The 25888-nt window shown below is 36.7% G+C and overlaps 5 protein-coding genes across 5 annotated transcripts; 3 read left to right on the top strand and 2 right to left on the bottom strand.

Moving 5' to 3' along the window:
* Window positions 1–242: 242 nt before the first annotated feature.
* On the bottom strand, window positions 243–1303 carry LOC140590990 (hemoglobin subunit beta-like). The gene is made up of 3 exons (XM_072712827.1): window positions 1139–1303; window positions 774–996; window positions 243–371 (listed from the first exon to the last, which is right to left on the bottom strand). The coding sequence occupies exons 1-3, from the start codon at window positions 1228–1230 to the stop codon at window positions 243–245; spliced, it is 444 nt and encodes a 147-aa protein (XP_072568928.1). The 5' UTR covers window positions 1231–1303.
* A 4954-nt stretch (window positions 1304–6257) lies between these two features.
* On the top strand, window positions 6258–7031 carry LOC140590989 (hemoglobin embryonic subunit alpha-like). The gene is made up of 3 exons (XM_072712826.1): window positions 6258–6382; window positions 6534–6741; window positions 6903–7031. The coding sequence occupies exons 1-3, from the start codon at window positions 6288–6290 to the stop codon at window positions 7029–7031; spliced, it is 432 nt and encodes a 143-aa protein (XP_072568927.1). The 5' UTR covers window positions 6258–6287.
* A 2316-nt stretch (window positions 7032–9347) lies between these two features.
* LOC111859618 (hemoglobin embryonic subunit alpha-like) lies at window positions 9348–10157 on the bottom strand. The gene is made up of 3 exons (XM_023842450.2): window positions 10033–10157; window positions 9674–9881; window positions 9348–9476 (listed from the first exon to the last, which is right to left on the bottom strand). The coding sequence occupies exons 1-3, from the start codon at window positions 10125–10127 to the stop codon at window positions 9348–9350; spliced, it is 432 nt and encodes a 143-aa protein (XP_023698218.2). The 5' UTR covers window positions 10128–10157.
* Window positions 10158–14482: 4325 nt separating this feature from the next.
* Window positions 14483–15739, top strand: LOC140590883 (hemoglobin subunit beta-like). The gene is made up of 3 exons (XM_072712354.1): window positions 14483–14630; window positions 14763–14985; window positions 15151–15739. Exons 1-3 carry the CDS (start codon window positions 14539–14541, stop codon window positions 15277–15279), a joined length of 444 nt encoding a protein of 147 aa, XP_072568455.1. The 5' UTR covers window positions 14483–14538; the 3' UTR covers window positions 15280–15739.
* A 1758-nt stretch (window positions 15740–17497) lies between these two features.
* On the top strand, window positions 17498–24427 carry LOC140590882 (sterile alpha motif domain-containing protein 3-like). Its single transcript, XM_072712353.1, has 9 exons — window positions 17498–17642; window positions 18979–19186; window positions 19427–19573; window positions 19787–19874; window positions 20021–20185; window positions 20312–20518; window positions 20722–20893; window positions 21073–21152; window positions 21254–24427. The coding sequence occupies exons 1-9, from the start codon at window positions 17549–17551 to the stop codon at window positions 21545–21547; spliced, it is 1455 nt and encodes a 484-aa protein (XP_072568454.1). The 5' UTR covers window positions 17498–17548; the 3' UTR covers window positions 21548–24427.
* The last annotated feature ends 1461 nt before the right edge of the window (window positions 24428–25888 follow it).

Here is a 25888-nt window from a genome sequence, read left to right as displayed (position 1 = left end):
CACACGTATACTGGAGACATTTGTCATGAAGATGCGTCCTGGCCACCCTACACATGTGCCTTTAAGAGACACCAGTCAAAGTACAAGAACCAAGGAGAAAAGTTCTTGTCAAGTGTTTCTGCAGCAAAGCGTCCGGAAAACTAGAGGAAGGCAAAAAAAAGAAAATAAAAAAGGGGCAGCGTGTGTGGATGAAATACAACAAAACCTGATTTAATTGATTCCATTTGATTTATTGAGATACTTTAGTAATACTGCCTGCAGAGAGCAGAAACAACAACAGCAAGAAACTTCTGCCACGCGGCCTGAACTTCCGGTGTGAACGCAGCGCGCATCTGCCCAGCAATGACAAGGGTGAGACAGTCAGCCAGCAGCTGTCGAGAGAAAGAGAGTCCAGGAGAAATACGTTAACACACTGGGAATCTTATAGGAAAACACCTCTAATTATCTAAGTGAAACCCAAACTATTGAATTACAGTCATATTTGGGAAATTAAACATATTGACACGAAATGCCTTTTTCGGCAAATGGCAAAATTATATTTATGGCTGATAGGAAAACACTTCTAATTATTTAAATGAAGCTACAACTATTAAACTGATTAAAACGATTAAATGTAATATATTTGGGATATATAAAAGATTAACACAAAACATTTTTTAGAAAATGACAAGAGTATATTTATGGTTTGAGACGCTGCAATATCTCTAGAAGATCAGTTTACATAATAAAGGATTCATTCTTATTACACTTCAGCCTCAGTGAACGACACTCACTCTGAAGTTATCGGGATCCACGTTCAGCTTCTCTGAATGCAGCTCGCTCAGCGGGGCGAAGGTTATCTTGATGTCATCCAAGTTCTTCACAGCCTTCTCCAGCCCGCCAAACACAACCTTTCCGTGGGCAGCGACCTTGGGGTTCGCCAGGATGGCATCGGCGCTGTACAAGTTCCCAAAGCCACCGAAATATCTCCGGGTCCAGGGGTACACGATAAGGCACCTGGAAAAAATAAGATGCATTTAGCAAAACAAATATTTTCAGTAAATTGGACATTTTGGTAAGACTGCCCCGGTGTAAATTCATCAGTGTTATACGAATTAAGTTAATAGTGTAAGACAATTACACAGAAAAGCTGAGTTACCTGGCAAGTGCGTTTGGTCCAACTACATCGCGGTCGATTTTTCCGAAGATATCAGCGATGGCGGCGCGCTCAGCATCAGTCCACTGAACCATGTTGGCGTTAGTTTAGACCTGTTTACTTTGTCTTTGAGAATGATGTTCTCAGTAGCTCAGCTCGACAGCTTTTCCATCCTTTTATGGTCGGTCTTCACTCCACCCCGAAGTAATAGCTGATTGTGATTGGTTGAGGCGCTTTTATACTACAGGAACAAACTCATAACCCACAATGAAAAATAAATTTCTTTCATAAACCAGTATAAAATAGTGAATGTCTTTGAAGCAGAGAAAACACACACACGCACACACACACATTGCTTCTTGTGTCATATGCCTCACATGTGTGTCAATAAATATGCATTTCTGCCTATAATTTTTAATTCAACAAATGTTTGTGAGTTTTTAAGTATATATTACATTAGGAAGTATATATCCATATACGAGTTATAGTGGCCAGTCAGTCTAAATACCACCGAACTATCACTACGCTTAAAGAACTCAATTACCTTGGTCTTCGATATTGGATGCAAGTGCAGTCAGCCGAACTGTCACCGTAGAAGATGACGATTACTGAAAGATTTTTGAACTTTTGGTTTTGTACTTTTTGAAAGAATTTTTGAAAAAGTTGTTCTCTTATTAGATGACAAAAACTCGCACTTCTTATCATAGACATTTTTTTTTTTCCAAAATTAAATTTTAGCATACTATTTAATGCTGTCGCAGCATACCTTTATTTAATTTGCTCTTTATTTACTTTTATGGTGACACCTTACCTGAGGGGTCACAAATAACTTAGAAACCCAATTACTACTTATGAACAAATATGGTAACTGCATGAAATGCATGAACCGTTATGACTGATTAATAATTAATTAATTTCTGGTCATTTGATACATTAAGTAAGAATGTATTACTGCATTATTTGTGCCCCTCCAGTGTTATCAGTGTTATTTTATGTGATTCTTTTAGGAATTTTAGAAAATTTAGAAATGATCTAGAACTTACAATAGTTATAGCACTTTATTCAATAATCGAATGTGTTCTTTAACTGCTTAATCTGTATGCAGGTCCATTTCACAGAATGATTATCTAGTGAAAGCAGTCTTCATGTTATCTTGATAGTTAGACTAAGCCCAACAACGATGGATCTTGCTGATTTTTCTAAACATACACTGAATACCCTCTGCTTGCAACAACACTGTTTTAAACATTAAAGTTTATGTTACTGTTTTATCCACAATTTAATAAATGGCTTTAATTTATTACATTTTATCAGGGTATATAAATGTAAAATAATACTGCTTTGTACAGATTAATATATGGCTTGATAACGTGGGAATATTAAAAGATCAATCCTTACATATTCCGTGACATAACGTCTTTATATGTGAAAATTAATGAGTCAGACAAACTGACTTCTTTGCATTATTTAGACTCATAACAAATGTTGAATTAATCAGATTACAGTACTATGGATGAGTTCTTATTTCATAAAACATTGATTAACTAGGGATACGAGAAGCGGAAATTATGCTGAAATGTAAAGTACGTATTTGTAATGACCACAAACATAAAATAGCAATTAACATCCCGGGAGGAAGAAGAATTTAACGTGATTGTGCTACATTAAAAAGTATTAATAATTCTGAAATACGTTATAGTTAATTGAACTGCTTTTCTTTTTTTATCATTCTCATGTTACTTTAAATGTACCTGTTTTCGTGTGTCCCATTTATTACATTTTATAATTTTATTTTTTCTACGCTACAGCTCAGAATGGATCCTGATTGTTGTGCAGTTTATAAACGAATAGGCCATATTTTATGAAGGTAAATTCAGCATGAAAATAATACCTGTATTACAAGACACAATTTGTAATGGTTTAATTTTCAGCTCTGTAATGGGATTATACCTCACTTCATGGGCCTATATCGTCTAACAATAAAAGAGAAATCCTGAATACTAAGGAGTGCAGATTCTTTATTTTAGGCTCATTGATCACATAAGGAAATAATTCCAATCTGCTGAAAACTATTTAAATATATCAATCACCGAGATGTGGACTTTACATTTCAAGAGCATTAAGAATTTGTACTCGATCTCTCAATACAGGAACTCAGTCCCTAGTTTAGACCATTATTAGGGCACCTTTTAGGGCACTGCTTCACATTATATCCACTAAAAGGCCAATCATTGTCACTTCAACACATGTTCTTGCTGTATTGAACAGACCATAATATTCTGGAGGTCTCTTCAATCATGGGATACCTCCCCACCCCCCACCCATATAGTATATAATGAAACAGCATTCAAGAATTAAATTGATTCATTAATTAATCGGCAAACTATTGTCAAATGCTTCAGTTTTATGTCACTTTGAGCATAAGTATCTTCCCAAAAACATGCATTATTAGTTATGCATTGTAATCATTATTTTTAATTCTACAGATACTTGTTATTTATTAAATGTATATGACATACGTAGTTTTTATTGCTTCTGCTACTGATAAGTTTTACTGGGTGCAGTTGGTCTAAATACCACTATAAATTTCACTGAATGATTTTTACAATTTTACGAAGTTAGGTTTTGTCAATTTTTCTAAAGAAATTTCAAAAATAAATTAAATTTTTTATAAAATGATATTTTAGAATGCTAGATGCTAATTGTTATTTTAAATCTGAATGTTATTCTATGTAAAACACTTTTGCTAAAGGTTTTTTTTTTTAAAGATCAGGTAGAAGTGACACAAACGCTGTAATTGTTACAGTTCAAACAATCTAGTATCCACACCAACTAACTTATCTGAACACATGTTCATTTCTCTAAGCCTGATTATCTAGAGAAACAGTCTCCAATTTTATCTTGATTTGTAGACCGTGAAGGTGGACAAGTGATTCTCCACATTTTCTTGTGAGATACTAACTGGCTTACTTGCTTCCAGTTTATACCCTGCCAGAAAATGTGTGTGTGTATATATATATGTGTGTGTGTGTATATATATATATATATATATATATATATATATATATATATATATATATATATATATATACATTTATTCTGTTATCCAAATAGTTACTAATACCTAGTTGGATGGCTAAATGATCACTGCTTTAGTGTTATAAACATACACTGAAAACCCTCAGCATGCAACAACACTCTTTTCTATTTTCTTTCATAATGACTTTAATAAATAAATGACTTTCATTTATCAAAGTATATAAATGTAAAAGAATACTGTTTTGTGCAGTTTAATATATGGCTATTAAATCCTGACATTTTCTGTGACTGAACGTCTCTAAATGTGAAAATTAGTGGGTCAGACAAATTGACTTCTTTGCATCATTTAGACTCACAACAAATGCTGAATTTATCAGATTACAATGCAATGGGTGAGTTTCTATTTCAAACAGGACCCTATCTGGGTAAAACATTGATTAACTGGGGATACAAGAATCTGAAATTATACTGAAATGTAAAGTACTTATTCTTAATGACCAGAGACATAAAATAGCAATTAACGTCCAGGGAGGAAGAATAACATCACATGATTGTTCAACATTACAAACTATTAAAAAATATGTTAGTTAATGGAACTGCTTTTCTTTTTTGCTCATTTGTGTTACATTCAATGTACCTGAATATTTTTATCTGTCCCATTGATACATTTTGACTTCATGTACTTTTAGCTACATGGTTCATAGGTGATAAACTGAAAATGGATCCTGATTATTGTGCAGTTTATAAACTGTATTAAGCCATATTTCATGAGGGTAAATTCATTATACATAACGGCCTGTATGAAAATATTACCTGTATTATTAGATAAAATCTGTGATGGTGTAATTTACTTCTCTGCAATAGGATTATACCTCAGTTTATGCGCCTATATTGTGTAACAATGAAAGAGAAATCCTGAATACAAAGGAGTGCAGATTCTTTATTTTAGGCTCATTGGTCACATAAGGAAATAATTCCAGTTTTTTAAAAAATATAAATAAATTTAAGTTAGACCCTGAGATATGGACTTTATATTTTAAGAGCATTAAGAACTATATCTCTCCATTACTAGGCACTGCATCACATTTTATCTGCTAAAAGGCCAATCATCAGGTGACCTCATCACAATGTAGCAGGGTATTCTCAGTAATGAGGTAACATGTGTGTGTGTGTGTGTGTGTGTGTGTGTGGGGGGGGGGGGGGGTTAATGGGGGTTCTTTATGCTAACTCTTTGTATACTCAGTTAAATAAACTTTTAAATGTTATGAGAATGTCCATAACACCATATTTTCAAGAAATTGCAGAAATACATATGACACAAGAATGCTGGTATGTCATATACACAAGGGTGTCAAAACAATATTCGATACACATTTTTAACATAATATCTAAAATTAAAAGAGTAAACCGACCTTCATTAATTAAAGTGATTCATTCATTAATCCGCAAACTATTGTTATATGCCTCACTTTTATGTCACTTTGAGCATAAGCACAGGTAGGTCATGCGAAATACACCCGCAGAAAGCAAGAGAGGAATCAAATCTCAACCACAAGAGCTAACTTCAGTTACTTTGGCACTCTATTTGCATTTGTAACACTATAAAGAAATACATGAAATACATTGTTAAGTCCACAACCATCATTTAATTGAAGCATTTAAGAAATAAGCAAATGTTTGCCTCTGTCAAATATGTTCATTGTTCTCATTCCATAATAATTCCAATATCTAGGGCAAATATGACATTACATTCTGAGATATGAACCTTAATTTGCACAAGCATTAAGAATGTATACTGTACTTCCTGGAACACAAACACTAATGGTTATCGGGAACTCTTGATTTGTGCATGCCTATAATCTGGGGAAGAAACATATCTATTTGAAGCGCTTTGAAGCACCAAAGCTATGAAAGTTACTTTGGAAACATAAAAAATGCAGATGCATTTAACTGCATTAACTAATTGCTGGGCTACCACAAGACTAACCAATAGAATGCACTCGGAGGAGGAGCATCATGACGTGTCATCACCCTGGAACACTATAAAGATGCGTATTGGCCAACCCACACATGCATCCTTCACAAAAAACTCTGTCAAAGTACAAGAGCCAAGATGAGTCTTTCAGCCAAGGAGAAAACTCTTGTCAAAACTTTCTTCAGCAAAGTGTCTGGAAGAGTAGATGATATTGGAAATGAGGCTCTGTCTAGGTAAATCTGCTTTAATCACTAATTTGCAATTTAAAAAATTGAACATGCAATTTGTAAACTCAGTTGGTGCATTGTAAATTGCTATGTGCTGTGTTTAACTGTTCACCTATTAGGATTCTGTCTCATTAACCAATGAATTCTTCTCCAACAGAATGCTGACTGTCTACCCTCAAACCAAGACCTATTTTGCCCACTGGCAGGACCTGAGTCCCGGCTCTGCCCCTGTTAGGAAGCATGGGAAAACCATCATGGAAGGTGTCATGGAGGCGGTGGAGAAAATCGATAACCTCTGTGAGGGTCTTAGGAACCTGAGTGATCTGCATGCGTTTGTGCTGCGAGTGGATCCTTCCAACTTCAAAGTGAGTTCCTGAATGACTTCAAAGCAGTTTAATTTAAAATACAGTGTCATGAATCCTAATATAGTTGAACTTAGAAATCAAAATACTATGACAGTGCAAGTCAATGTTAGCTATGTCTACAAAACAAGAAGAAGATCATTGACACTGGTTTCTCCTTACAGATTCTGTGTCACTGCCTTCTCGTGGTGCTGGCCATGACGTCACCGGAGGACTTCAGCCCTGAGACTCATGTCGCTATCGACAAGTTCCTCGCCAGTGTGTCTCTGGCCCTGTCTGAGAAGTACCGCTAATATGTGATTTAAACTGCAATATCGATTTTATGTCAAAATAAAAGACTTAAATAGTGAAGCATCAGAGTGTGTAATTGTTTTAATTTAAAGGTTCATGATTAAATAGGAACCTCAGGCAATAGTGACATAGTAACTCAGTACTGCCCCTGCTCTGCTGTTAGTCTTTATTCTCCTGTGTCATGTGAGTGTCCATCATGTACCCTGCTATTCCCCTATCATCCAAGGACATGCAGTAAATCTAACTGCTGTCTCTAGCTTGCCCCTATTATATGATTGTATGTGTGGCCCACGATGGACTGGTGTCTAGTCCAGGACATGCCTCAGGTTTAGGCCCTATCGTGCCGGGGGGGTCGGCTCCAGTCCCTTCTGCAACCCTGACCAGCATTGATCGGCTGGACATTAGATTGTCTGCTAGCTGGGCTGATACTATGAATGTTATTTCACATAATATTTTGCATGTACGTGTTACATTACCTGTGCAATATGGAAACAACAAATTTGCCTTTCATAAACTTTTTACTGTAATACAGTACAATAAATAGAATAAATGGAGCAAGTTTATAAATACAAACTGATCTAAATAAAGACATATCAATTGAATTAGCCTTTAGTATGATTTTAAACCAAAGCTTGTGCTCCATGTACTTTTTTTGAGTATGAACACAAACGCAGCAGTACATGGTATACAGCATAACATAAAATTATATGGCCACATACCCCGTCTAACAGTTTAAACATGGAAATATATTTAATCTGTCCCTGATATAGTCATAATTGTTGATGGAATTAAGGGATTTTTTTCTGGTATTTTGAATGATTTTAATGTGAACACAATTACCCAGGGGCATCATGCAAGTTTGTATACTGAGGGGGCACAATCAGAGTAGGAGGGTCCTCCCTCCCAAAAAAGAGAAAATAACAATGCAATTTCTGTCATTTTTTTAAACAAAAAACAAAGACATGCCCCAAAAATAACCATTGAAGAGATGAGTGCTGTGCTGATTGGTCAGCCTTTATAATAGATTTTAAGCCATGCGTAATGTTTTACTAGTTTTTTATAAAAAAAATTTGTAATAGATTGTTGTTATTATTAGTCATTTTAATTCCAATAGTTACATTGCTTCTACAGATTTCTTTTATACGTCTTTATATATACATGAAACGCAGCTTCTCACTTTTAATGGAGCCAACATTTTTAATATATAAAAATTCCACTTATCTCAGATCAATTAACTTGTGAGATAATTACAGAGAAACATGTAACCTAAAAATATACTGATGGAAATGTTGTGATTGGCAGATTTAACTTAGAATGTATTTGTTTTACTAGTATTTAGACATTGTACCTAAGAGTTTAGGCCTTTTGTGCATTTCTGATTTTGATTATCTTGAAAAAACAAGCACAACATGCAAGCATGAACAATCTTTATTTCTTCTCTCCTTTGAGAATGAATCTTGCCTCAGCTGTAGCAGAGACTGGGGAGGTTGGGGGTGCATGCTGCTGGCAGTGATGCTTGCATAGGGTGCCACATGGGCTAGGACCAGCCGCCATTGGCCATTGAGGGGGCGTGGCACCCGGGAGGAGCGGACGAGTGGGGCATGACAAGTATCTTTTTACAGGATATTTAATAGCGATTTTAGATTATGTGAGTAAATGCACATAGGTAGACAGAAATATAAAAGACACACAGGAAAGGTTTTGCATGGCCGCGTCCTTAAATGCCTGGTACTAATTTGATTGACTCAAGGAACCATTAAATAAAAGCAAGAATGTTCTAAAATGAACACCTTTTTGTGTATTGTTGAATGTATTTGTTTTACTAGTATTTAGACATTGAACCTAAGAGTGAGGGTCTGGATGCAAAATATTATGTGAAGTAACATTCATAGTATCATCCCTGCTTGCAGACAATCTAATGTCCAGCCGATCAATACTGGTCAGGGTTGCAGAAGGGACTGGAGCCGACCCCCCCGGCACGATAGGGCCTAAACCTGAGGCACATCCTGGACTAGACACCAGTCCATCGTGGGCCACACATACAATCATATAATAGGGGCAAGCTAGAGACAGCAGTTAGATTTACTGCATGTCCTTGGATGATAGGGGAATAGCAGGGTACGTGATGGACACCCACATGACACAGGAGAATAAAGACTAACAGCAGAGCAGGGGCAGTACTGAGTTACTATGTGACTATTGCCTGAGGTTCCTATTTATGCATGGACCTTTAAATAAAAACAATTACACACTCAAATACTTCACTACTTAAGTCTTTTATTTTGACATAAAATCGATATTGCAGTTTAAATCACATATTAGCGGTACTTCTCAGACAGGGCCAGAGACACACTGGCGAGGAACTTGTCGATAGCGACGTGAGTCTCAGGGCTGAAGTCCTCAGGTGACGTCATGGCCAGCACCACGAGAAGGCAGTGACACAGAATCTGTAAGGAGAAACCAGTGTCATTGATCTTCTACATAGATCTTGTTTTGCAGACATAAGTAACATTGTTTTACAGTTTCATTGTGTTTTGTTTTCACATTTTGATTTCTAAGTTGACGCATGTACACATTCAACCATATTACGTTTGAGGGCACTGAATTCTAAATTAAACTGCATTCAATTCTTTCAGGGACTCACTTTGAAGTTGGAAGGATCCACTCGCAGCACAAACGCATGCAGATCACTCAGGTTCCTAAGACCCTCACAGAGGTTATCGATTTTCTCCACCGCCTCCATGACACCTTCCATGATGGTTTTCCCATGCTTCCTAACAGGGGCAGAGCCGGGACTCAGGTCCTGCCAGTGGGCAAAATAGGTCTTGGTTTGAGGGTAGACAGTCAGCATTCTGTTGGAGAAGAATTCATTGGTTAATGAGACAGAATCCTAATAGATGAACAGTTAAACACAGCACATAGCAATTTACAATGCACCAACTGAGTTTACAAATTGCATGTTCAATTTTTTAAATTGCAAATTAGTGATTAAAGCAGATTTACCTAGACAGAGCCTCATTTCCAATATCATCTACTCTTCCGGACACTTTGCTGAAGAAAGTTTTGACAAGAGTTTTCTCCTTGGCTGAAAGACTCATCTTGGCTCTTGTACTTTGACAGAGTTTTCTGTGAAGGATGCATGTGTGGGTTGGCCAATACGCATCTTTATAGTGTTCCAGGGTGATGACACGTCATGATGCTCCTCCTCCAAGTGCATTCTATTGGTTAGTCTTGTGGTAGCCCAGCAATTAGTTAATGCAGTTAAATGCATTTGCAATTTTTATGTTTCCAACGTAACTTTCATAGCTTTGATGGTTCAAAGCCCTTCAAATACATATGTTTCTTCCCCAGATTATAGGCATGTACGAATCAAAAGTTTCCGATAACCAAGGGCAGCATTAGTGTTCCAGGAAGTACAGTATACATTCTTAATGCTTGTGCAAATTAGGGTTCATATCTCAGAATGTAATGTCATATTTGCCCTAGATATTGGAATTATTATGGAATGAGAACAATGAACATATTTGATAGATGCAAACATTTGCTTATTTCTTAAATGCTTCAATGAAATGATGGTTGTGGGCTTAACAATGTATTTCATGTATTTCTTTATAGTGTTACAAATGCAAATAGAGTGCCAAAGTAACTGAAGTTAGCTCTTGTGGTTGAGATTTGATTCCTCTCTTGCTTTCTGCGGGTGTATTTCGCATGACCTACCTGTGCTTATGCTCAAAGTGACATAAAAGTGAGGCATATAACAATAGTTTGTGGATTAATGAATGAATCACTTTAATTAATGAAGGTCGGTTTACTCTTTTAATTTTAGATATTATGTTAACAATGTGTATCGAATATTGTATTGACACCCTTGTGTATATGACATACCAGCATTCTTAACTGGAGAAAATGTATTTCTGCAATTTCTTGAAACTATGTTGTTATGGACATTCTCATAGCATTTAAAAGTTAATTTAGCTGAGTATACAAAGAATTAACATAAAGAACCCCCATAAACCCCCCCCCCACCCCACACACACACACACACACACACATACAAGTCACCTCATTACTGAGAATACCCTGCTACATTGTGATGAGGTCACCTGCCTTTTAGCAGATAAAATGTGATGCAGTGTCCTGTTAGGTGCCCTAGTAATGGGACTAGGGTTCCTGAATTGAGCCTAAAATAAAGAATCTGCACTCCTTTGTATTCAGGATTTCTCTTTCATTGTTACACAATATAGGCGCATAAACTGAGGTATAATCCCATTGCAGAGAAGTAAATTACACCATCACAGATTTTATCTAATAATACAGGTAATATTTTCATACAGGCCTTTGTGTATAATGAATTTACCCTCATGAAATATGGCTTAATACAGTTTATAAACTGCACAATAATCAGGATCCATTTTCAGTTTATCACCTATGAACCATGTAGCTAAAAGTACATGAAGTCAAAATGTATCAATGGGACAGATAAAAACATTCAGGTACATTGAATGTAACACAAATGAGCAAAAAAGAAAAGCAGTTCCATTAACTAACATATTTTTTAATAGTTTGTAATGTGGAACAATCATGTGATGTTATTCTTCCTCCTTGGACGTTAATTGCTATTTTATGTCTCTGGTCATTAAGAATAAGTACTTTACATTTCAGTATAATTTCAGCTTCTTGTATCCCCAGTTAATAAATGTTTTACCCAGATAGGGTTCTGTTTGAAATAGAAACTCACCCATTGCACTGTAATCTGATAAATTCAGCATTTGTTGTGAGTCTAAATGGTGCAAAGAAGTCAATTTGTCTGACCGACTAATTTTCACATTTAGAGACGTTCAGTCACAGAAAATGTCAGGATTTAATAGCCATATATTAAACTGCACAACACAGTATTCTTTTACATTTATTTACTTTGATAAAATGTAATAAATGGTAAATGAAAGTCATTTATTTATTAAAGTCAAAATAGAAAAGAGTGTTGCAGGCTGAGGGTTTAAAGTGTATGTTTATAACACTAAAGCAGTGATCATCTAGCCATCCAACTAAGTATTAGTAACTATTTGGATAACAGAATAAATGTATGTATATATATATACAAATTGGTCCTCTTTTTTCTGGCAGGGTATAAACTGGAAGCAAGTAAGCCAGTTAGTATCTCACAAGAAAATGTGGAGAATCACTTGTCCACCTTCACGGTCTACAAATCAAGATAAAATTGGAGACTGTTTCTCTAGATAATCAGGCTTAGAGAAATGAACATGTGTTCAGATAAGTTAGTTGGTGTGGATACTAGATTGTTTGAACTGTAACAATTATAGCGTTTGTGTCAATTCTACCTGATCTTAAAAAATAACCTTTAGCAAAAGTGTTTTAACATTTAGATTTAAAATAACAATTAGCATCTAGCATTCTAAAATATAATTTTATAAAAACTAGAATTTATTTTTGAACTTTCTTTAGAAAAATTGACTTCGTAAAATTGTAAAAATCATTCAGTGATATTTATAATTACAGAGATGAAAATTAAACCATTACAAATTGTGTCTTGCAATACAGGTATTATTTTCATGCTGAATTTACCTTTGTAAAATATGGCCTAATAGTTTATAAATTGCACAATAATCAGGATCCATTCTGAGCTCAAGCATAGAAAAAAATAATAATAATTTAATTAATACTTTAAAAATAAATTTTAAAAATAAAAAAAAAGCCTTTAAAAAATTAATAAATGGGACACACGAAAACATTCAGGTACATTTAAAGTAACATGAGAATCAGAAAAAATAAAAGCAGTTCAATTAACTAGTGTGTTTCAGAATTATTAATACTTTGTAATGTAGCACAATCACATTAAATTCTTCTTACTCCCAGGATGTTAATTGCTATTTTATGTTTGTGGTTATTACCAATAAGTATTTTACATTTCGGCACGATTTCAGCTTCTCGTACCGCTAGTCAATCAATGTTCTATGAGATACGAACTCGTCCATTGTAGGCTACTGTAATCTGATTAATTCAACATTTGTTGTGAGTCTAAATGATGCAAAGAAGTCAGTTTGTCTGACTCATTAATTTTCACATTTAAAGACGTTATGTCACGGAAAATGTCAGGATTGATCTTTTAATATTCCCACGTTATCAAGCCATATATTAATCTGTACAAAGCAGTATTATTTTACATTTATATACCCTGATAAAACGTAATAAATTAAAGCCATTTATTAAATTGTGGATAAAACAGTAACGTAAACTTTAATGTTTAAAACAGTGTTGTGGCAAGCAGAGGGTATTCAGTGTATGTTTAGAACAATCAGCAAGATCCATCGTTGTTGGGCTTAGTCTAACTATCAAGATAACATGAAGACTGCTTTCACTAGATAATCATTCTGTGAAATGGACCTGCATACAGATTAAGCAGTTAAAGAACACATTCGATTGTTTGAATAAAGTGCTATAACAATTGTACGTTCTAGATCATTTCTAAATTTTCTAAAATTCCTAAATGAAACATAAAATAACACTAACACTGGAGGGGCACAAATAATGCAGTAATACATTCTTACTTAATGTATCTAATAACCAGAAACTAAGTGTTAGTTACGTGCCGATCCCATGTTCGTTCATTATTAACCAATCATTCAGAACGGTTCATGCATTTCATGTTACTATACTTGTTCATGATTTTTACTTGAATAGTAACTGAGTTATTGAGTTATTTGTGCCCCCTCAAGTAGTGTCATCATACAGTAAATGAAAAGGCAATTAGGTCTAATCTGTAATATTATTAAGTAGCATGTAATAAGTGTTTTTGACAGGATATTGTAATTTTCGATTATGTTAGTAAATGCACATAGATACACTTAAATACATACTAAGAAACACAGTAAAGGTTCATGGCCACGCCCTTAAATGTCTGATACTAATTTTTGTAATATAATGAAAGAACAGCAATTTCAAAAATTCTTTCAAAAAAGTACAAAACCAAAAATGGTCAAAGTGTAAATATCTCTCAAATAACCGTCATCATCAACATTGAAAGTTTCTCAAACACCATGTTTAAGCTCAGTAATAGTTCGGCGGTATTTAGACTGACTGCCCACTACACGTAAGAACTCGGATATGGATATATATTTCAGAAGTAATAAAACTTACAAATATAATATATATTTAATAACTCACAAACATTTGTTGAATAAAAAGTAGTATAGATATGCATTGACATTCAAATGCAAAAAGCAATTGGTGCGTTATCATGTCTGGGTCAAAAAAAAATCACTTATTTTATGTTGGTCATTGAGAGGGATTTATATTTGACGGAAAATAAAAACAATTTGTTGCGTGGTATTCTCCGTCAAAGATGTCTCAGCCAGTTATAGGCTACCACACTCAGCTTTTACGTTGGGGTGGAGCGAAGACCGACCATAAAAGGATGGAAACGCTGTCGAGCTGAGCTACTGAGAACATCATTCTCAAAGACAAAGTAAACAGGTCTAAACTAACGCCAACATGGTTCAGTGGACTGATGCTGAGCGCGCCGCCATCGCTGATATCTTCGGAAAAATCGACCGCGATGTAGTTGGACCAAACGCACTTGCCAGGTAACTCAGCTTTTCTGTGTAATTGGCTTACACTATTAACTTAATTCGAATTAATTTACATCGGGTCAGTTTTACCAACATGTCCAATTTACTGAAAATATTTGTTTTGCTAAATGCATCTTATTTTTCCAGGTGCCTTATCGTGTACCCCTGGACCCGGAGATATTTCGGTGGCTTTGGGAACTTGTACAGCGCCGATGCCATCCTGGCGAACCCCAAGGTCGCTGCCCACGGAAAGGTTGTGTTTGGCGGGCTGGAGAAGGCTGTGAAGAACTTGGATGACATCAAGAAAACCTTCGCCCCGCTGAGCGAGCTGCATTCAGAGAAGCTGAACGTGGATCCCGATAACTTCAGAGTGAGTGTCGTTCACTGAGGCTGAAGTGTAATAAGAAATGAAAAAGTAAAATTTATCTTTTATGATGTAAACTGCTATTTACCATAATTACATAATTAGAAGTGTTTTCCTATAAGATTCCCAGTGTTTTAATGCATTTCTCCTGGACTCTCTCTCTCTCCACAGCTGCTGGCTGACTGTCTCACCATTGTCATTGCTGGGCAGATGGGCGCTGCGTTCACACCGGAAGTTCAGGCAGCGTGGCAGAAGTTTCTTGCTGTTGTTGTTTCTGCTCTCTGCAGGCAGTATTACTAAAGTATCTCAATAAATCGAAGGGAATCAATTATAAAATTGTCTGTTCTGTTTTATTGTATTTCATCTACACACACAAAATGCATGGACCGTCAAACAGATGGGTAGCTGAAACATTGGAGAGACCGGGGATGACTGTAACATTGTTTACATTTTAAGTACTTGCATGCGTCTTCCATTAATTGGCATGGGTTTTTTCCCTGTGTCATAAACAGAAAATTAATGGTTTAGCCTCAAATATATGGAGTGAAATGTTACAGTTTATCACCTAGTGAGGAATAGTAACACAGCCCTGGGTTAAATGTAACTTTATAAATGACGTAAAAAATTCAAGTCACTCAAAGTTTGTTTATTTATTTATTTTTTGGTTCAACAAAATTTGTGGTTATGTATGCATGTGTACAATATATGTCAATCACAACTAAAAGCAAAGGATGACAATAAAACCAAACCGAATGTGCAACTATGCAGCAGTGTGAATAATAGTGTGCATGTCTGCATCTCTGCATGTCTGCGTATGTGTGTGTGTGTGTGATGTTAGTCACCATCAGAATCACAGTGCTGACAGGTGTATTGAGCTCCCCCTCGTGTACAGGCTTGATGGACCCACCTTGGACAGTCTATGCCAGGGGTGGGGGACCTGTTCCATGGCGAGCCTGTGTGGGTGGGGGTTTTTGGGATGACCTCTCAATCAGCCAATAATAAAACAGGGGTTCTCAACAACCAGTCCTGGGGACCTTCTGTTATTGGCTGATTGAGAGGCCATCCCAAAAAACCCCACCACACTGGCTCTCCATGGGTCAGGCATCCACCCAATTTTCCATTGACTTTGAGATGTTCCACATACACATGCAGACGTTTCCTGGGCTTGAGAAGTGGCCAGGTGTAGAATCACTGTTACAACTATCCTAGACTGTGGCAGCCATGAACAAGTTAACCTTGTGGCTAAGAGCAACAATATTACTGCTCACAGTTTGTATAAAAGATATTTACATAGACACAAAATGCAAATAATTTAAGTTTGAATAATGCAAGTACAAAGCTTGCAGTGCTATCACAAAAATATATTAAGCAAAAAATTACTTACCTCAAATTTCTTTTCTTCCTCATACACACAGAGAAATAAAGGTACACACAGGGTACAATATTAAACCTCCAGGTACAAAACTGTTCCTTTCAGTTGATTGTATCTCAAAGGGTACAGGACAGGTCCTTTGTAATACCATGTTGTACCTTTAAAGGTACATGATTTGGGAAAGTACATATTTGTTCCCATGAACCTGTACCACGTAAAAATGAACCCAATTAACCAGATGTATCACCAAAAATGCTTGTAAATTGATATATTTCAGATGCACAATTGTGATAGAATGGCTAGTGAATTTGACCAATTTTTTCGAAATTGGCTGAGGTTCATGTTTGTAAAAGTAAATTTCCGCTGCTGACTAAGCTGTTTAGACTTTTTAAGCCCACCAGGGAAATTATTGGGTCACAGCAGCATAACACAACAAAGGACAAAAGGAATGTACAAGAAAATACGCCAGTGACAGAAAAAAATCTCTCTCTCACACACACACACACACACACAGAGTGTTTGAGCAGTGTGTAGCTCAGTGGGCTAAGCCTCTGTACCTATGATTGGAAGGTTGCTGGTTTGAGCCTGGCTTCCCCATGTTGGTGGCTCTTTCAGCAAGGCCTTTAACCCCCAGCTCCCTGGGCACTGCAAGAAGTGTGCTGCCCTTTGTGGACAACTACATTGTAAATATATATCATATCTGTGTGCAGTCAGTTATGAAAACTGAAATTAAGATAGGGAATGTAGGTAAAACAGTGTGCTCACCTTTCACACAGAGCACAGCTGTTATATAGGATTATGTTTTCTGTCCTGTTGTCTGTGACAGCGGAGCAGGATGAGTCTGTTAGAGAGCTAGGGAGCTCCGCTTAAGAAGGCAGTGGTGGAACGCGTTTTAAAGAAAAAACAACTCTTAACTCAAACTCCTGATGCAAATGAGCTATATTTTTAAAATGCAATATGGGAAATATGATGCATGTTATTGGTGTTGTTGTCCATGTCTTTTTCCATTTCCAAGTTAATTTAACGGGTCGTCAGGGTTATATTATGCTGCCTGAACCTGTAGCGGTGGCAGTTCCGGTCTAAATGGCGTGTACAGTCTCGCGAGCACGCAGAGATTTTTTGCATCACCCACATCAAAAACCGCCATTCGCGCCCACTGCCTGTAACGGACGGCGCGAGTCGGTGTGAACAGGAAAGATGTCGCTAGCCACGCTCACGACAGAAGAACTTCTACAGCTGCTTGCCAACGCTGGTTTGGATATAACGGAAGACGAAAGAAGAAAATTCATAGGTGAGTAGCCTAGCATTTTTAATAACTCAGTTCACTATGGATTATGTTGAGACGGTAGGAATTTATCGTACTCTAATAACATGCTGATGCTAGCTGTACTGAGTCGCTTTTTTGAAATGTAAAGAACTAACTTTATGGTGATAAAGGGATAATGTCTATTGTCTTTAATTTCATAAAACATATTTAGCTAACATGTTTTGAACATTAGTAAGTCAGCCATTTAACTACCATCAAGTAACTGACCTTGGACTACTAACCGTAGCATTTTTAAGTAAGCCCTAGCAAACGTTGAAGTTAGTTAACTGAAGCAAGGTGCAGTTAATTTGGCTCCTGTTTTGCCGCAATAGTTTGATTTTACTTAGGCTATGCAATCACTACGAAAAACTATCATTTTTTACATTCAGAACTTGAAGGTAGCTCTTACACTATATTATTACTCTCTGAAGCTCGACCACGTTTTTCTGAAATCTCGCCGTGCGCCATTTTGAGACGGTTGCACACACCTAGAAGTGATCATTTTAGCGTCGCATAGATCAGGGGTGCTCAATACGTCGATCGCGATCTACTGGTCGATCGCAAAGGTGGTCTGGGTAGATCGTATGGCATAAAAAATAGAGGATGGATGACGCGTTCAACCGCGCCAGCTGCTGCAAGCTACCGAGTCGCCTAGTTAGCCTCCAATTTATTTGTACTAAACTTAAGAAAGGGTATAAAAATGAATGGGGGAGCTGGACCAAGTATGAAGCCAAAAACCTACCACTTCCATACGGAATGGGAGGAGAACAGTTTTTTTCCCCACCATGTCATATTCGAAGTGCGTTTGCCTCATCTGTCTACTGTTGCTATTCCGAAGAAGGGAAATGTGGTGCGGCATTTTCGGACTGTTCATAGAAACTACGACATTAACTTCCCTCCAAAAAGCGAGCTGAGAAATAGAAAGGTGAAGGAACTAAAATCTCAGTTCAATTCAAAAATGCTTTATCCCTAAGAGAAATTATTATTAATAATAATAAAGAATACTCGGCATGTCTATAAATAAATACATGTTTTGCATTTTTATAGTAGGTAGATCATTTTGACTTGGACATTTATAAGTAGCTCGCAAGCTGAAAAAGTGTGGGCACTCCTGATGTAGATGCTTATTCATGAAGTGCATTTAGGGCTAATCTTACTTGAGATTAGAAAGTAATAAGAAGGAACCTGCTGAATTATACTGGATTTTTTTTTAAAATAAATCTGTAATTCTCTTGTTTTTCCCAAATGATTGTTTGCATAAGCTAGTTGGTGTTGGAAGATCACTTTACTGATATTGTTTATCCACTGCTTTGTTTCTCAGAGAATGAAGTTGATGGAGAAACTGTGGACCATGGTCTCACAGAAGCAATGATTGCTTACCTTTTTGAGAAATCATTCAAAAAACAGTTAAAGTTTAGAGATTTTGTTCAGCAGAACAAAGAGGTAAGCTTTAATCTGGAGGTGCTGCCACCATCGCCAGCTGTCGAACCAATGTTTGTTGATACTCCTGCTCCCTCTAAGCAAAACAGGTAAGGGTGGCATTTCCTATTAGAATTAATGGAATGTAATGTTTAAGAGAGGAAAAAGCCTTGGTCATTCATTAGTTGGTCTGTTGAATACTTAACTGGGTAATGTAGCCTGGTTTCATTTTGATGAGGTTGCATGCAGTATGCTTCAACATTTGTATTATACCGCAGATTTATTTCGCTCTTTCTGCCATTGAGTATGCCGTACCTATAATTGACATGACTATTTGTGTTATATTGCAGAGTCAGGCTTCCAGCTATTATTTCCATTCCACGGTTTCCAAATGATGTGCAGCACAAATTAGATGCTAAAGAACCATGCCACAAGGTGTCAAAATACCGGAACACAATAGTACGAACTTTGTATGAGATGATGTCACAGTACACAATGTAAGTGCCAACATAAAAGATTCCAAGAGCTTGGATTTGGACAGCAATTATGGTTTTACTTCAGTTATAGAACTTTGTCATGGTTACAAACAGAAAATCTTTGTGTACCATCATAAAATTATTCTTTACTGGAATTCACATGATCTATGTGTTGACAAATAATTTCATATAGCTTGTCTTACTACATGTACATTTTTTTCACTACTGACACAGGTTTCCAAGTAACCAGGAGTATGTTCAGGTTGCCAAAGCATTGATCCTGAAATATCCATTTCTTAAGGACATTGATGGCACTGGTTATGTAAGTTAAACATGAACAAAATATGAAGAGCATGTATATAAATTTATTATTTCTGCAGGAAGGGAAAACATTGCCTGAATAAAAGCTGTTCACTGATAACTCAGTTTCTAAATGTGGAATTTGTTTTTTGTTTGTCTCACCTATAGCATACGTGGCATATGTCACTTAAACGAAAATTCAAGACTGAGCGTGCACCACTGGTTGATGACGCAGAAGTTAAAAAATACAAAGACAAGTATGCCCAGTCCCGGAAGTCCAAGGCCATGGATGGATCAGCAGCTGCAGGGCCTAAACAGGCTAGAGCATCTTCAGTAAGCAAGCCATGTTGATTTTCATCTTTTAGGGTTATTTCCCATTGAATACTGATATCCTGTACAACTTTAAAAGATCTGACTCAGCTAGGTTTTGTGGTTGTCATTGTATGTCTTTATACAAAGGAGCTTGCGGTGATTGGGGAGGACTCTACCTCTATTGAGGCCCATGTCCGAGTACTAAAAGAGCAATACAAAAAAATGCAGCCTGACATGGTCATCGTGAAAGACCGCATGACCAGAACATTCACATGGAGACGAAGAGAAATTGTGGAGGGAATTTCTGTGGAAGACTTAATAACGACATACCCATTTCTCACAACATCCTCAGGGGTAAGTATTAACCAATTTGAACACAGATTATGATGGAATCTTCATGACCCTCTCCATCAAAATGTGAAAGTCTGATGGAGGTGTTAATATACTGTTTCTTATGTCTCTGTATTCTGATGTCTCATGTTCATCACAGATCTGCCTTGACTCAGGTTTCTGAAATACTGTTTTGTCATAGCATATGTTTTATCTCTATTAATTAGTTATATGATGAGGTGGACTCCATTCATCCTGCTCCAGTGCCAGTCTATCGACGCATCAGAGAGAACCTCTCAGCAGTGCTTCCCAAGCTACTCAGTTTAGTCAAGGATTCGTCACCACTTAAAATAATCTACCTTGATGCAAGAAATGATGCCCTGGCTGAGGAGCATGCAGGTACTGATTATATAAAATTACTTAACACGGTTTTGTTTAAAGGCTGGATAAGAGGTTTTGAGCCTTCTCTTAGAAGGTTATACATGTCTTATATAATATAAATCCTACTTTGGTGTTCCAAATCAATTAATGACCAAACTTTAAATTGTATTTATTGTATATGTGTTTGTGTTTTCAAGCCATTGACACTAGAGGTGGAATTGCCCTCTTGCCATCGATCTTCAAGGAAAAGATCGAAAACTTGATGATTCTAGGACAGGTAACTTGAGCTAAATATTGTTTGACACATCAGATAGGACTTTGGTTTGTCTGTGTTCCTGATCATATTCCATGTTTCTTTCTTTACTGCCTGTCATTTAGGGTGAGCCAAACACTCCCTACCCAACTATTCAAGTGAAGGTCCAAGATTGGAAGACTGCTATTGCAAGAAAAGCTGAAAGTGTCATCGTAGTTGACGGGGTTAAAGTGTGCTCCTGTATTGGGATTGAAGAGGCATTCATCGCCGCATTCTGTATGTATTTTGTTTTGAACATGGAATACCCGTCCCACCTGAAAAATACAATGGCTTTCTTCCAGAGAAGCATTGCCCAGATTTTGCTGAATGGAGAGAAGCTGTCAACACCTGTAACTCGTATTATTAACCTACTGTACTGAACAAAATGCCACCACAGTATCAATGCACCAAGTGTTTGCGTAGAACTTTTACCCTTACAAAACTAATTCAGCATATTGGACTTGTTCATGCGCATGAACCTAATTTCAGTATCACGTGTGGTTTGAAAGACTGTCAGTCATCCTTTTCAAAATATCATTCCTTCAGACGGCATGTTTACAGGAAACACAAACAGAACTTTTTCCCTTGCACAGAGAACAATGACATTATAGAACACCCCAGTCCTGAAGAACACTCTGCTTTAGAATTGGTCCAACATAAACCATCAACTATGGAACAACTATTGGAAGGTCTAAAAGACAACTTATTTGGCTTCATTTTGAAATGTAGGGAAAAAAATGGACTTACCCTGGCAGTACAGCAAGACATTGTTGATGATCTTCACTTTTTGCTTTGCTTCTTTAAAGAGAACTATGATGCATTTATTTCATACCATCTTGAAAAGAATGGGTTTAATGTGTCTGAATGTGAAGAACTTAACCACGTTATGTCCTCTACACACTTTTTTGACAAAGCTTGTGAAGTTATTCGGTCTCCGCATATGATAAAAAATCAATGTAAATCGAAAATGGGTTTAATTGAACCAGTCAATTATACACTTAGAAGCGCCTCAGGGGAAAAAATTGGACATTTTGCCTATGTGCCAATCATTCAGGTGCTCAAAAAGTACTGTTCCCTGGAAGATGTGTGGGAGCAAATAATTGCAAATGGTACAAAGGCTAGCGATAGTGAGGTTTTGCGAGAATACATAGATGGAGAGTATTATAAGCAACACTTGTATTTTCGAGACAATCCACAGGCTCTACGTCTTCATTTTTATGAGGATGAATTTGAAATCGTAAATCCATTGGGGGCCAAAAGGAATAAGTACAAACTGTGTGCCTTCTATTACACTGTAGGGAACATAGGTGACAGATATAGATCGAGACTGAGCCACATTCATTTAGCTTTGATGGTACGTTACATCCATTTGAAAGAATGTGGATTAGACGCTATACTTCAGCCCATCATAGATGATCTCAGGACTCTTTCATGTGATGGTTTCGCTATATGTTTTGATGGGATAGAACAGACTGTCAAAGCTGCCCTTGCCACAATTTCATGTGATAACCTGTCTGCTCACATGATAGGAGGATTTTCAATGTCATTCAATTCTGGCAGGATCTGTCGATTTTGCATGGCCTCCTATTCTGAAATGAAAAAAAACTTTTGTGAAGAAGATTTTGTATTGAGAACCACAGATGTGCATGCTTACCATGTCGAAAGTGTTATTGATGACCATGAGATGGTAGCTTTATATGGCGTCAAAGCGAAATGTCCATTTAATGAATTGGACTACTTTGATGTCACCAAAAGTTTCCCCCCCGACGTCATGCATGATGTATTAGAGGGGGTGTTACCTCTTGTTATGAAATTAGTAATCGGTGAAGCACAGAAACAGAAGCATATAACCATTCGTGAATTTAATGAGGAACTAAAACGGTTGTGCTTTGGGAAAAATGATATAGGAAATAGGCCAGTGCCTTTAACAGAAAAAACTCTGCAGAATTCTATAGTTGGATCTGCAAGCCAAAAATGGTGTCTTTTCAGGGTTTTGCCCATTTTGATGGCTCATCGAGTCCCACCTGGTAGTGCTTACTGGAATGTGTACTTGCTCAGCAGAGAAATTGTAGAGATTATTTTAGCTTCACAAATCAGAAAAGACGACCTTGCAAATCTCAAAATACTAATTGAAGAGTTTTTAATGGAGATGAGTAATGTCTTTGGAAATGTATTGACCCCCAAGTGTCATTACTTAATTCATTACCCACGATTAATTTCGATGTATGGACCCCTGCGCTACTTATGGTGCATGAGATATGAAAGCAAGCACCAATATTTTAAGGACATGTCCAGAAGTAGCAAGAATCTAATAAATGTTACACACTCTTTATCTACTCGACATCAGTTCAAACAATGCTGGGAGTTTTCTTCCAATTTATTGGGTGAATTTGAAAGGTCCAACAGCAGAAGCATAAACACACCATTTTCAGCACTTCCAGTAGACTTACAGAAGGCTTTGAAAGGACATGATGCCTTTCAAGATGTGCAGTTTGAGGGCAAAATGCTTCAGCGTGTTTCACAATTAAATGTAAATAGTGTGAAGTATGCCCTGGAAGATGTTTTTGTCATTGGTCATGTCCATGCTGAAAAAATCCCACTATTTTGGAGGGTGAAATATATAATCAATGTAGATACATGTTGGGTGTTATGTGGGAAGATTTTGTGTCCACTGTCTTTTGACAGTCATGTTCATGCATACAGTGTCAAATTTGACCAAAATTGGACATTGTTACACCCAGGGGATGAGGTGGATTTTCAAGCCCTAGATGTTTATTTAGTTGATGATGCCTTGTATGTACCGTTGAAATATTTAGTATAATCTGCCCACTTGTTCCTTGTCTGGCCATACCCATTAAGATTGAGAATTTGGTCATTTATTAAATTTCATGTTCATCCAGTTGTGCAACGTGAATAGATTTGAGAACACATCATTAAATTTTGATTTCAATGTATTTTGTATATGAAGTGTTAAAGGACAAAAAACTTCAGTGTCTCAATTTCATGTAAAAAATTTGTATACTCTCAGTGAGGCTTTTATAATTGTTCGTGTCTGATGAAATGCATAATTTTAGATGTTTGTTGGGTGTCATGCATTTTGAATGAAAAATCAATGTTTTTTTTTTTAAATGAATGCATTCTAATAACAATTGATGGATTTGACATTAACATTGATTGTATTTGTATTAATTTGAAGTATTTGTAACACCACTCAAAGTGATGTAACTGTTCTTTTGTTCTAAATAAAATATTTAAATATACCTGTTGGTTGAGCATGTATTTCAGTTATACCACTTTAAATTTTCAGAGATATTACCTTAAAAGGACAGATTAGTACCTTTTTGAGGGTACAGCATGGTAATGGTGTATTCAGGTACATTTCAGTCATGACAGGTACACAATTGTGCTTTAAAGGGTACAGATGACTAGAGTACAAAAAAGTACCTGCGACAATAGGTACATTATTGTTCTTCAGAAGGGTACTGCCCCAGCGACAAGCTTTTGTACCCATATAGGTACACAGTGGTACTTCCATTTCTCTGTGTGTAGATCTGAGAATTGTTACAGGGTGCTCCTACTTCACATATGAAATGAACACTAAACTGAGCACGTGCAGAGTGAATTATGTGATTTTTACCTCATTTCTGATTTGAGATTTGTTATAACTAACCCATGTTAGAATCATCCCTGGTCTCCCCTACAGCATATTTGTAGCAACAATCTTTTATGCTTCCAAATAGTTACTATTTAAACATAAGTGGAAGGTGAACGAGCTCTTTATCAGTGAGGTTAAAATAGCTATACAAAACAGCACTGGCCGATGTGGCCGACATTACTACCGGCGCCCCCCATTTCAGGCAAAGGGAAATTGGCTGAACCCCCCCCCCCCCAAAAAAAAGTGCTGCCCTAGGTGGCCGCCTATGTGGCTTAATCGTACCTGCTATCGGCGTTACTTGAGGATTCCGACAGCTCGAGACACGTAAGATAGGGGGGTGCCGGGCAAACCAAAACATATCGTTTTTTAGATTTGTTTATTTAGTAAGCTTGTTAGCCTTTTGGAAATAATCGTGCAAAACAGTATTAGTAAATAAATATAGTAAAAGATAAACATTTTCATTTTTCTCCCTTCCCGTCTTACCCTTGGGGGCGCACGAGCGCCCCTTTGAATGGAAATCGCCCCTTTTCAGTCTATGCCACCGGTCGGCACTTATAATAAATAGTGCACATAGTCTTTTCAATCTGTTTATGAATTGTATTGAAATGTATTTTAATTATTGCTTTGTATACCTGTATACTTAAAAGCTTTATATCCTACCTGGTTTAATTCATATATATTATTTTAAATGTTAATACAGAAATCTGAAAACTAAATTTATGCATTTGATACCAATGATAAAAAAATTCGAGTGTGGAATTATTTTTGGTAAAATTTTTATGTTCTTAAGTCGTTCTAAAGTCATCACATAAGCTCTCCGAAATTGTATTTTCACACACACACACACACACACACACACACACGTATATATATTTAGAGTCAAGCTTGTTTTAGGAAATCTACTATATGACTAATTTATAATCTGCTGCACAATTAATGTTGCACACATTCGTTTATACAAACGTAACGGAAACAGGAGCAAATATATTGAGAAATAACAGTTACAGTAACATCCCAATTACCATTAAATCTACAGCTGTACTGCTCGGAGGTGCAGAAGGGACCG

Source organism: Paramormyrops kingsleyae, chromosome 5 (assembly GCF_048594095.1).
Source record: "Paramormyrops kingsleyae isolate MSU_618 chromosome 5, PKINGS_0.4, whole genome shotgun sequence".
In the NCBI taxonomy this organism is placed as follows: Eukaryota; Metazoa; Chordata; class Actinopteri; order Osteoglossiformes; family Mormyridae; genus Paramormyrops; species Paramormyrops kingsleyae.
Note: the sequence above shows the minus strand (reverse complement) of the source record. Positions and strands in the feature narration are given on the sequence as shown.

What these genes read in the sequence shown, in the direction of transcription:
- LOC140590883 (XM_072712354.1), top strand. Translation starts at nt 14,539, where the DNA reads ATGGTTCAGTGGACTGATGCTGAGCGCGCCGCCATCGCTGATATCTTC. An exon ending in GGACCAAACGCACTTGCCAG is followed by an intron (nt 14,631 to 14,762) that starts GTAACTCAGCTT and finishes TTATTTTTCCAG; the next exon opens with GTGCCTTATCGTGTACCCCT. An exon ending in TGGATCCCGATAACTTCAGA is followed by an intron (nt 14,986 to 15,150) that starts GTGAGTGTCGTT and finishes CTCTCTCCACAG; the next exon opens with CTGCTGGCTGACTGTCTCAC.
- LOC140590882 (XM_072712353.1), top strand. Translation starts at nt 17,549, where the DNA reads ATGTCGCTAGCCACGCTCACGACAGAAGAACTTCTACAGCTGCTTGCC. An exon ending in ATGATGTCACAGTACACAAT is followed by an intron (nt 19,574 to 19,786) that starts GTAAGTGCCAAC and finishes CTACTGACACAG; the next exon opens with GTTTCCAAGTAACCAGGAGT. An exon ending in TTCTCACAACATCCTCAGGG is followed by an intron (nt 20,519 to 20,721) that starts GTAAGTATTAAC and finishes TCTATTAATTAG; the next exon opens with TTATATGATGAGGTGGACTC.
- LOC140590989 (XM_072712826.1), top strand. Translation starts at nt 6,288, where the DNA reads ATGAGTCTTTCAGCCAAGGAGAAAACTCTTGTCAAAACTTTCTTCAGC. An exon ending in GGAAATGAGGCTCTGTCTAG is followed by an intron (nt 6,383 to 6,533) that starts GTAAATCTGCTT and finishes CTTCTCCAACAG; the next exon opens with AATGCTGACTGTCTACCCTC. An exon ending in TGGATCCTTCCAACTTCAAA is followed by an intron (nt 6,742 to 6,902) that starts GTGAGTTCCTGA and finishes TTCTCCTTACAG; the next exon opens with ATTCTGTGTCACTGCCTTCT.
- LOC111859618 (XM_023842450.2), bottom strand. Translation starts at nt 10,127, where the DNA reads ATGAGTCTTTCAGCCAAGGAGAAAACTCTTGTCAAAACTTTCTTCAGC. An exon ending in GGAAATGAGGCTCTGTCTAG is followed by an intron (nt 9,882 to 10,032) that starts GTAAATCTGCTT and finishes CTTCTCCAACAG; the next exon opens with AATGCTGACTGTCTACCCTC. An exon ending in TGGATCCTTCCAACTTCAAA is followed by an intron (nt 9,477 to 9,673) that starts GTGAGTCCCTGA and finishes TTCTCCTTACAG; the next exon opens with ATTCTGTGTCACTGCCTTCT.
- LOC140590990 (XM_072712827.1), bottom strand. Translation starts at nt 1,230, where the DNA reads ATGGTTCAGTGGACTGATGCTGAGCGCGCCGCCATCGCTGATATCTTC. An exon ending in GGACCAAACGCACTTGCCAG is followed by an intron (nt 997 to 1,138) that starts GTAACTCAGCTT and finishes TATTTTTTCCAG; the next exon opens with GTGCCTTATCGTGTACCCCT. An exon ending in TGGATCCCGATAACTTCAGA is followed by an intron (nt 372 to 773) that starts GTGAGTGTCGTT and finishes TTCTCTCGACAG; the next exon opens with CTGCTGGCTGACTGTCTCAC.